Source organism: Drosophila hydei, unplaced genomic scaffold (assembly GCF_003285905.1).
Source record: "Drosophila hydei strain 15085-1641.00,03,60 unplaced genomic scaffold, DhydRS2 tig00000149-arrow-pilon, whole genome shotgun sequence".
Lineage (NCBI taxonomy): Eukaryota > Metazoa > Arthropoda > Insecta > Diptera > Drosophilidae > Drosophila > Drosophila hydei.
In genome coordinates, this window is record NW_022045678.1 from 2,243,320 (window position 1) to 2,254,361 (window position 11,042).

The 11,042-nt window shown below is 40.9% G+C and overlaps 2 protein-coding genes across 3 annotated transcripts; one reads left to right on the plus strand and one right to left on the minus strand.

Moving 5' to 3' along the window:
• The first annotated feature begins 381 nt into the window (after positions 1–381).
• On the plus strand, positions 382–3,496 carry LOC111603880 (trifunctional enzyme subunit alpha, mitochondrial). Its single transcript, XM_023321694.2, has 5 exons — positions 382–617; positions 859–1,607; positions 1,667–1,807; positions 1,866–2,635; positions 2,688–3,496. The coding sequence occupies exons 1-5, from the start codon at positions 545–547 to the stop codon at positions 3,322–3,324; spliced, it is 2,370 nt and encodes a 789-aa protein (XP_023177462.2). The 5' UTR covers positions 382–544; the 3' UTR covers positions 3,325–3,496.
• Positions 3,497–3,941: 445 nt separating this feature from the next.
• On the minus strand, positions 3,942–9,182 carry LOC111603881 (kinesin-related protein 6). Of its 2 annotated transcripts, none has more exons than XM_023321696.2 (4): positions 8,852–9,182; positions 6,051–6,406; positions 5,174–5,226; positions 3,942–5,109 (listed from the first exon to the last, which is right to left on the minus strand). In XM_023321696.2, the coding sequence occupies exons 2-4, from the start codon at positions 6,356–6,358 to the stop codon at positions 4,115–4,117; spliced, it is 1,356 nt and encodes a 451-aa protein (XP_023177464.2). In that variant the 5' UTR covers positions 6,359–6,406; positions 8,852–9,182; the 3' UTR covers positions 3,942–4,114. The 2 variants fall into 2 exon arrangements, with proteins under 2 accessions (XP_023177464.2, XP_023177465.2); XM_023321697.2 differs by lacking the exon at positions 8,852–9,182 and adding an exon at positions 7,089–7,207.
• Positions 9,183–11,042: the final 1,860 nt, after the last annotated feature.

An 11,042-nucleotide genomic window follows, 5' to 3' on the forward strand; every position in this document is an offset into this window, starting at 1 on the left:
AATTTAAAAAATGTATTGTTTTCATGCAATTTAATTTGAACCTTATTAATTTTCATTTTTAATAGCGCCATCTACAGCTAAATTAAAACGCATAGCTATAGCGCCATTACTGAAATTATTTAAAGAAATCGTATTTTCAAAGTTTTAAGCATTTATACCCATCTACAAAGCAAAAGCCTTTTAATCATTATTGTTCATTATATTTATAGACATATATGAATCCATTATTGTATACTTTCCTGCATTTTTATTGAATATAAAAACCCGCTGATGCAAAATGCACTTATAAAGCACCATCTAGATATCATTTAAACCAAAACTGTACCATCTGTGAAATGTGGTGGTTGGCCAATTTTTGTCATCGATAGATTCGCTTACGTTGTCGGTACTTGCAGTGTGCAACAAGTCGGCACAGATTTTTATACAACTTTTTATTTTAATAAATTTAATTTTCAAGTTAAAAGTGCCTACGAATATTATTTTATTAACTACACTAAGTTTATAGCACCTATAACGAACTGTGCATCGAAAAATCAGTGTAAACATGTCGTCCAGAATTCTATGTGCAATTGGTCAAATATCCAGGCACCAATTACTGCACAATAAATGCTCTAGAGGTAATTTAACAATATAACTTTAAATGCATTTATCGAATGATAAAAGCCGATATAGAATAGCATGTGTGTATAATGAAGATAATATAATATTTATAGTCTTGTTAATCGTTGAGATATTAGAAATCATATAATTGGACTTTGAACTTTGTACTATCGCCATCGCAGATAATGCAAAATTCTAAAACTGAGCATGAAATATAATTTTGTGAAAGCTTTGCTAACATTAATTGTTCACTCTCAGCATATCCGCAAGCAATTCAATTGCAACGTCGCCTAATGTCCACAAATCCAGCTCCAAAAATTGCACCGGCAGCTGCCGGAGCCGTCTCCAATAAGCATCTGCAAACTAAAGTTGTCAATGGGGTGTTGGTTATAAAGATCGATTCTCCCAATGCCAAGGTCAACTCCTTAGGCAAGGAGGTGAGTGATGAGTTTGAGCTTATGATCAAAGATCTCGAGACCAACCCCGCGGTCAACTCGGCTGTGCTGATATCGGGAAAACCGGGCTGCTTTATAGCCGGCGCTGATATTGGTATGCTGGAGGCATGTCAGACGGCCGAAGATGCAACTCTTATCTCGCATGGCGGTCAGCTGATGTTTGAGCGCTTGGAACGCAGTCGCAAACCAATTGTGGCCGCCATCAGCGGCGTCTGCCTTGGTGGAGGCTTAGAATTGGCGCTGGCCTGTCACTATCGCATTGCCACCAAGGATAGTAAAACGAAACTTGGTCTGCCAGAGGTTATGCTGGGTCTGCTGCCCGGTGGCGGCGGCACTGTTCGTTTGCCCAAGCTGACATCCGTGCCCACTGCCCTGGACATGGAGTTAACTGGCAAACAGGTGCGTGCCGATCGTGCTAAGCGCTTGGGCATTGTCGATTTGCTCGTCGATCCCATTGGACCTGGACTGCAGCCCGCTGAACAAAATACCATGGATTATCTGGAAAAGACGGCCATACAAGTAGCCAACGATTTGGCCAGCGGCAAACTGCGCGTAAGTTCATTCACTGCTGTAAATATGAGATGAAATGCTTACTTCGGTTTTGTTTCCAGGTCAATCGTGAGAAAACTGGGTTGGTCAACAAACTGCAAGCGTTGATCATGGACACAGACTTTGTTAAGAACAAAATCTTTGATACAGCGCGCCAGCAGGTGATGAAGGCGTCTGGTGGTCTCTATCCAGCGCCCCTGAAAGTAAGCTAGCTACTTATTTACTCTCTATTTATATGAATTAACATGATTCGCTCTATAGATTGTCGATGTGATTCGTACTGGTGTCGACAAAGGCGCCGATGCTGGCTACGAGGCTGAGCGCAAGGGCTTTGGCGAGTTGTCGGCTACACCTGAATCTAAGGGCTTAATCGGACTTTTCCGCGGCCAGACCGAGTGCAAAAAGAATCGCTTTGGCAATCCACAAAGCCCCGTTAAGACTTTAGGCGTGCTTGGTGCTGGACTCATGGGTGCCGGCATAGTGCAGGTCTCTCTGGATAAGGGCTACAACGTGGTCATGAAAGATGCTACTGATGCAGGTCTTGCACGCGGCATCGGGCAAGTGCAGAAGGGCCTGGCCACGGCTGTTACCCGCAAACGTATCTCAAGTCTGCAACGCGATCAGACGCTGGCGCAGCTCTTACCCACACTAAACTACAACGACTTTAAGACTGCGGACATTGTGATCGAGGCTGTTTTTGAGGATATCAAAATAAAGCATAGTGTGATCAAGGAGCTGGAGGCTGTGGTCCCGAAGCACTGCATCATTGCGACCAATACCAGCGCCATTCCCATAACAAAGATAGCTGCTGGCAGCTCCCGTCCCGAGAAAGTAGTTGGAATGCATTACTTTTCGCCCGTGGACAAAATGCAGCTGCTGGAGATCATTACACATCCAGGCACTTCTAAGGACACCGTTGCCCAGGCTGTCGCTGTGGGCCTCAAGCAGGGCAAAGTTGTGATTACTGTGGGAGATGGGCCCGGCTTCTATACCACGCGCATTTTGGCCACAATGTTGTCCGAGGCCATAAGGTAAATCCTTCTTTTTGCTTATCAAACCAAATGTTAATCTCTGTTTGCTTAGACTGCTGCAAGAGGGCGTGGATGCCAAGGAATTGGATAAGTTAACTAAGAAGTTCGGCTTCCCAGTGGGCGCAGCCACACTGGCCGATGAGGTTGGCATTGACGTGGGCTCTCACATTGCCGTGGATTTAGCCAAATCCTTCGGTGACCGCTTCAGTGGCGGCAATTTGGAAGTCATGCAGGATCTGGTATTAGCAGGTTTCTTAGGTCGCAAGTCCGGCAAGGGTATTTTCTTGTACGATGGTCAGAGCAAGGGCAGCCGTCCAGTCAACACTGATGCCCTGGAGATTGTGAAGCAGAAGTATTCGCTGGTGTCCAAGGGCGCCAATACTCCTGAGGATTTGACAATGCGCATGGTTTCCCGTTTTGTCAACGAAGCTGTGCTTTGCCTGGAGGAGAAGATTCTGGACAGCCCATTGGAAGGTGATGTGGGTGCTGTATTCGGATTGGGCTTCCCACCATTTACAGGCGGACCCTTCCGCTGGGTAGACCAATACGGTGCAGGCAAACTGGTCAGCAAAATGCAGTCATATGCCGATCTGTATGGTGCTCCCTTCAAGCCAGCTCAGACATTGATCGATATGGCTAAGGATCCAACCAAGAAATTCTATCCCAGCTCTAACGCTGCGAAATTGTAAACGACAATACAAACACGAAATTTAGCTTTAAAGAGAATTATGAATTATGAATTATAGAGCCTTATTTCGAATGCATTTCTCACAAAGAATTTTTGTAGTAGTAACCGCCTGCCACATGAATAACAGTTGAAGTTTGAAGCTTTATAATAAACTATAACATGTAATATTTTCATACATTCATTTATTTCTTTGACACGAGTTTAGGAATCTCTCGCCTAGTCTAGACTGCAACGATTTTGTACATCAATTCTATATAGCTTAACCTAAGTACGTACTATAACAAAACATCCATTTCTATATACAAAGCGGCTTATACTATTCAATATCTCCTATATAAACACAACAATAAGCACTGCAGCAGCCAGGAGCTTCCACATTTAAGTTAATTAATATCTACAACTAGCACATTGAGCACACGACACATGGACACCGAACATCGAAGCACTGAAGAGCTGTGAAACTGACTATGGAGAAAAGTTGTTCATTTAACATATAAATCGAAGATTTATATAGATTTCTAAAATGTATAAAAACATAATAAAAATGCTATCAAGTTAGAAAAGTTTCGAAAAAAATAATTTGAAAATTAAAATTACGAAAATTAAAAAAAATCTAAGTTGTTTTAAACTTGTCTCAAACTTTTAGTCGTATTTTTCATAATTTGTTTTTGGCATTGTGTTTTCTTCATTACCCTTGCATCCCTCAGCTCCCATCTTAAGCTTCTCAGCTCTCAGCATCAATTAGTTCAAGATTAACTAACTAAATATCTTATATGTATATATATAAGTTCTTATATCTTATACTTATATTCCCGACCCGAATTGCGGCGCTGATATCGAACTGCTGTGCTGTTGCCAGCGGAACCACTGCCAACTCCGCCGCCACCGGCACCAGCAGCTGCAGAACTAGCACTGCCGTTAGGAACACCACCGTTCAAACGCTCCTGCGACGGATAGCGTTCCACAACCTCATCGATTAGTTCTAGGATGCCAATTTTGAACTTGCGTCGTTGCTGCGGCGTCAGTGCTGCAAGGTCCGGTAGAATGCTACGAAAGAACTCCATGTCCGTGTGCTCCGTTGCGCTGAGCCCGCCAAAGTAGGCGACACCACTGCCTGTCGCATCGCACTCGGTCTTGATCCGTTTGGCGCTGCACGGCTCGAAGTGCGCCGCCTGCTGTTGATGCTGCTGCTGTTGCAAGTGATGCTGATGGAGCACATGGTTATGGGCATGTTGCATTTGATGATGCAACGGTGTGGAGGGTGCATCGTTGTATATCAAATTTTGCCCAGACTCAGCCAGCTGCACGTCAGGTATAAAGTTCTGCAGGCTATTCGCACTCGCCGTTTCGCTATGCGCCGGCGATCTGGGTGCAGCCAACACATTTGAGCCGGGTGTGGGTGCAGCACGCTGTAGGCCCAGCGTTGCGGCTATGGCTGGATCAAATGCATCGATAGTCTCCTCGTCGTCATTCTCAGATAGCGACTGCTTCAGATCCAAGGACTCGCTGAAAGCAATGTTGTTATTGTTGTTGTGGCAGTACAAATGCTCCTGCTGATGCTGATGCTGCTGCTGCAACTGCAAGTGCTGCTGCGAGAACTGATAGAGACTAGCCAAGCTCGTATTGCCATCCATTGAATTACGCGTGGACTTGAGAAAGGGCAGCAGGAACGCCATGTGCTCGGTCAGATAATAAGGTTTGTGCTGTGGCTCCGAGCCGCTCTGCTGTTTGATATAGCGCGAGAGACAGGCACGCAGATTCCTCCATCGTTCCTTGCAATGAATTACTGCGATGGGGGTGAGAAATATCTATTTATAGACTCTGATATAACAGGTAAGCTAAAGACATACCACTCTCGCGTGTCTCTTTCGATATAAGCGCCCAGGCCTTCTCCTGGTTGTCTCTGCAAAGTCGAAAGTGGAAGAAGGCATTAGATGTGCTATAAAACTGATGTGCAATAAAATGGAGCTTGAAGAAATTATTAAAGAATTTATACAAATTTAGTTCTAGTCTCATTTTGTCACTTTGATAAGTAATTTATTAATGTATATTATTTATAATTTCCAATAATCTATCAGTAATTATAGTTAATAGTAAAGTATATATTTCCTGGTGCAGACTTATACAAATTTGACGATTGAACTTCCACTTAGTTGAAAGATATCCCAACTGGACTTCAGCTTGTGCGACTCATTAGTATGATCACACGCCTTATATACCCAACTTATCAGTATACCCATGACTAAAAGTAAGTACTAGTATTTGATTACTGTTAAACAGTTATCAATCGTTACTCAACTCACGCTCTCATACCTAAGGCTATGTATCTGGATATAGCTAGTTTTCATCTTATGCAATTGATCAGTATAACAGCACGAACATCTACCAATTAATCGTTGTTTCACGCTCACGACTCACGCGTCCATTACTAAGTACATACATCATATACATCACTATAACATACCTCTAGTAAATCATAATTCGCGACTCACGCTCTCATCACTATGTATACTATTTATTGATCTTCAGCCTGACCTTATATCAGTTACTTAGCATTATTAACATCTCATGTAGATTACTATTAGCTAATTAATCGTATCACGCTGCCATCTCCAACATCATATATTTTGCCACCATTCAACATCTTAGCTGCTTGGCTCTCATAAAGTTTACCTATTCAGTTTCTATAAAGCAATTAATCGACTCACGCTCCCATCGCTTACTCACCTGTTGCGATACTCCGGCACTTTCTTGTCGTACAGACAGCGATGCGTGCGCACCAAATTAACGAATCGTATGTTGAAATCCTCATCCGCTTGCATGACACGATTTGTTGATCCTATGGCTGCTGATGTTGCAGTCGGGCTGTTGCTGCTGTATAAAGTTGCCGCTGCTGATGTTGCACGCTCGCTGTCCCCCTGTCGATTGTTGTTATCGTTGTTGTTGTTGTTGTTGCTGTTGCTGGTACTGGTACTGCTGCTGGTGCTGGTGTTGTTGCTGGCGGTGGCGGTGCTGTTGGGCGTTGAGGTGGTCATATTCGTTCCACTCGTTGTTGTTGTGGTTGTCTTGTTTATTGTTGCAGTCTGTTAATTACAGAATTTGCAATCAGTTTGCTGTTTAATGTTGCAATGCTCCCGCTGCTGCTGCCATTGCTGTTGCTGTCAGCCATGCTGATAACAACAGCAAGTGCAATACACAACAGCAACAATGCTGTTGTTGTTGCTAACAGTCAGAACAAGAGAAACGTTTACTCAATGCGGTTGGGTGCTCCGTTTCCAAGTGCTTTTGGCTTGCATATGTGTGTGTATTGGTCTTGCTGCTGTCTCAGCAACAGCAGCAGCAGCAGCAGGCGACGACAGAGAGCTTTTTGAAATTGGTATTTTGTTTTTGTTGCTGTTGCTGTTGCTGTTGTCATAACTCTGTATATTTTGTGAAACCCAATAAAACACTAGACGCTGTTGTCGTCGTCGTTGTTGTATTTGCTTTTATTTTCAAAGCAGTTTCGTGACATTTGTGGCCAACGACAACAACAACATGGGCAACATTGTTTGCTTTTCGTATTATTATAGCCACAATAACAACAATAACAGTCATAAACGAAATAAAAAGTATAACAGGCAATTCGGCTGTACTCTTTTTTATTATTGTAGCAAATTGTTGCCATTCTTTGCGCCACACACACACACAGAGAGAGCTGTTTTGATAACAGCCATAGCTCTGTCGGCTTTTGAGTTAATGTATTCACAGCAATTCATATTCACTCACCAAATGATTCGTTTAATGATTCGACTGTCTGTCTGCCTGCCTACCCGACCGACTGTTATTGCAACTGCTCAGCTACTTGTTGCGACTACCTGTTTTGATTCTAATCAACCCACTCAGCTTTGCACCACCTCGGGCTCTTCCACTCTCTTTATGCTGCTTCATAAATCGCTCTCTCTCACTCTGTCTCTCTTTCTGCGGTTGTCGCTAAAAATCTTTAACAAATTTTCCCGCCACTTTCAGCACCTTGCGCTAAGCCCACCAGTTTAACACACAAACAACGTGCGCACAGTGGGCTGAAAGCATTAAACTTGTGGTCAACAAAAAATAAATAACGAGTGAGCTTTAAACTAAATTGGAAATATAGCAATTGTCCTAATCAGTATATGTATATATATATATATGTTTATTTATATATATATATATATATATATATATATATATATATGTATATATATATATATATATATATATATATATATATATATATATATATATATATATTTATTATATATATATATATTCAATTTGCAACGAATAACTATTTATAATCTACTTTTAATTGGCGCTAATAAAAGTTTTGCTAATACAAATTACTTTTAATTAAAGTGTTATATTTGCACAATTTGCTGTGCTATAAATATGCACTATATTCAGCCCACTGTGGCACAGTTGTTATGTTGTTTTTGGCGTCATCATTATTATCAACATTGCCAACTTCATTATCATCTTCTACGCTGCGCGCGTGTTTCAGTTCTGGCAGTTGTTGTTATCGTTGCTGTTGTTGTTGCTGTTGACGTTGCTTTTGTTATTGCCATTGCTGCTTCTGCTGCTGTCGCTGTCGCTGTCGCTGTCGTATGTTCTGTATTATTCGTCATTTGTTTTTGTTGTTTTCGTTAGTTTTGTTTGTTCGCCTTTAACAGTTGCCAGCGTCGCTGACGCAGCAGCAGCAACAGCGGCAGAGCAGCAGAGTCTTTGTTGTTGTAGTTTCTGCTGCTTGCTGAATTTCTGTTGTTGTTGTTGTTGCTGTACCGCCTGCGCAACTGTTATTATTGTAGCGGTGCTTGTTCTTGTTGTTGTTTTCGTATGACAAGTAGAAGAGAGGGCAGTCAGTAAGCTAGCTGGCAATATTAATTGTGATTTGTCTATTAACATAAAATACCTAAGTTAGTATTGTACATATTTGTGAGCACTAACTGTGTACGTACTCGTGTTTATTGTATGTCTGTATCGTACATACTTCTATATATATTTGTACAGCAACACAGCAACAAGAACAAGAAGAACAATAACAACAACAGCGCACAAAAAGTACAGCAACGTGCAAAACAAGAAAACACAAAAAAACAACAACAGAATATTTCTAAAGCTAACAAAACACACACAAAACTTGCAGAAATACCCGGCAGCCCCTTCCCCAAACCGCTGCCCCCTGCCCAATGACAGCAGCAGCAGCAAAGGCAAAGGCAATAACTTTGTTAGATAGAACAACAACAGCAGCAGCAGCAGCAGCAGCTACAACAACAAGCATAGCATCAGCAGCAGCAGCAGCAACAAAAGGCACAAACACACACAAACACACACACACACACTGGCACACAAACAGTTACACTATGGCATATAGAATATTTCTTGTTGGTGAATTGTTGTTGCTTATCTGGCCAAGGCATTGTTGCTGCTGCTGCTGCTGTTGTTGTTGTTGCTCTGGTGGTTTCTATTTTATTATTTCGAAAACATTTTCGTTCCGAACATGTTGTTTATTTTACCTGTACTGTGCAATATGCTTCCGGACCACTGTTTGAAAAACCGTTTCACAAATAAATTCGAATCGCGCTTATTATTTAAGCCAGTGCCGCGCACTCAAAACGGCGCCAAAAAGTGTCCGCTATGATGGCGACGATGGCAGCACTGATGACTGCAACAGCGACTGCGACGGCAACGGCGACGGCGACGGCTATTGTGACTGCGACTGCGACTGCGACTGTGACAACAACAGCGACGGACGACTGACGTAACATACAAAAAGTTGCAATTTTAATTTCGTTTTCAGTTGTCGTATGTTTCACGTTTCAAGCGACGAAAGCGACTAAACACACTCGGATACTCGGTATCTATCAGCTACAGTAGAACACAACAGAGCAACAACAACAACAGCTATCGCAGCAGCAGCAGCAGCAGAATTGGCCAAGCAGCGGCAACCAGGTACAGTGGTACGCATCTACCCATTTTCGCATGATTTTTTTTATATGAATTTTAGCATGGAATACGTTGAAAATTTTTTAAAAATTTGTATATATATTTTAAAAATTGCATTGAGTATGTCAACATTTATCATATTAAAATAATAATATATTTAATAAATATAAAATATATATATATAAATATATATATAGTTATGTAATAAATATGAGAAACGTGTAGATATATTTTTTACATTTATTTGGCTTAGACATATACTAACTAAATAAAATTTTAAATAAAAAAAAATAATTTAAGCTTTTTAATATAACTAAACATATTAAAGAAAATATATATACATGTTCACAAGTATACATAGAATATAAATTTTAAGTACATTTTATAGATTTGTATATATTTTTGTATATTTAAGGACGTTTCTGACATTCTCACAATAATTACGTTACCAATATATGATTATATTTAAAAGTCCAACTATTTTGCTCCTTTATTTGTCACTGTACCATTGAGCGACGACAACAGCAAACAGAGAACAACGCACAAAGCGCTCTCTTTCTCTCTCGCACACGCCACACCAACACAGCAACACACACACACATAGCGTACACGAGCGAACAACAGCTGGCAACAACAAGAGTACAACTTTTTGTTGTTGTTGTTGCTGGCGAACAACAAATAATACAAACAATACACACACACATACCCGAACACACGCACACACACTCACACAGTTGCAGAGACAAAACAGCAGCAGCAGAGCAACGGCAACTGCGCGCTACAAAATGCAAAGAGACAGAGACACAACGCAGAAACGACGAAACCAACGACGACGCCAGAAACAACACCAACAAAAATGTGCTTCACTGTGGTCTCGGCTCTCACTAAACATAATTGAATTACGGTAACAACATATTAGTGAATATGTTGATCAATATTATGGTTAACTAACCAAATAGGTAAATTATCTTTAATATATAAGCTAATATATACATATATCCACATATTTTCTTAAATATTGAAAAATATTTAAAGTATTAATAATAATAATTAATAATAATTTTACGACATTAAATTCTTTTGTATATATTGCCCTCTATTTTGTACTTTGCTTCGCATGCTCTTTACCGTTACGCAGTTGTTTTGCGATCGGCTTCGACTTACTGTTACCTGAATGCAAGCAATAACAGTGCCTACCATATGATTCGAATTCATGTTACCAACCACCCTAAACCAATGTTCATCTTCCTCTGCGAAGCGTGTGAGTGTGTTCGTGTGTTCGTGTTTATGTATTTGTATGTGTGCATCCACCTTAAATGAGTTCCTAACTCTCAGCGAACATTGAAACAGCGACAGCGACAGCGCAGCACAGCAACTGCTCTCAGAATAAACAAAATTCAAAGCAAACAAAAAAACACGCAAAATATTCTTGTGCCGTTGTTGGTTGTTGTTGTTGTTGTGAAAAGCTTTTGCTGCTCTGTTAGCGGACTTCAAAAGTTGTGTTATCATTGTTGCTGCGTTACTAATTGTATGAGCTGGCGCAAAAGCTTTTCTTCAACAATATTTGTTTACATTGTGCTGTAGGGTGCCGTTGAGCTTTTCCACAGCTTTCATTAAAAGGGGGCGCTTTAAGATTAGAAATTGTTTATCAATTTGAAGACAACCAAGCATATTGTTAAAGTCGACAATAGGTAAACACGCAAATAAATGCATACCAATAGAAGTCATATATACAAAATAATTTATTTTCTTTCATGTCAT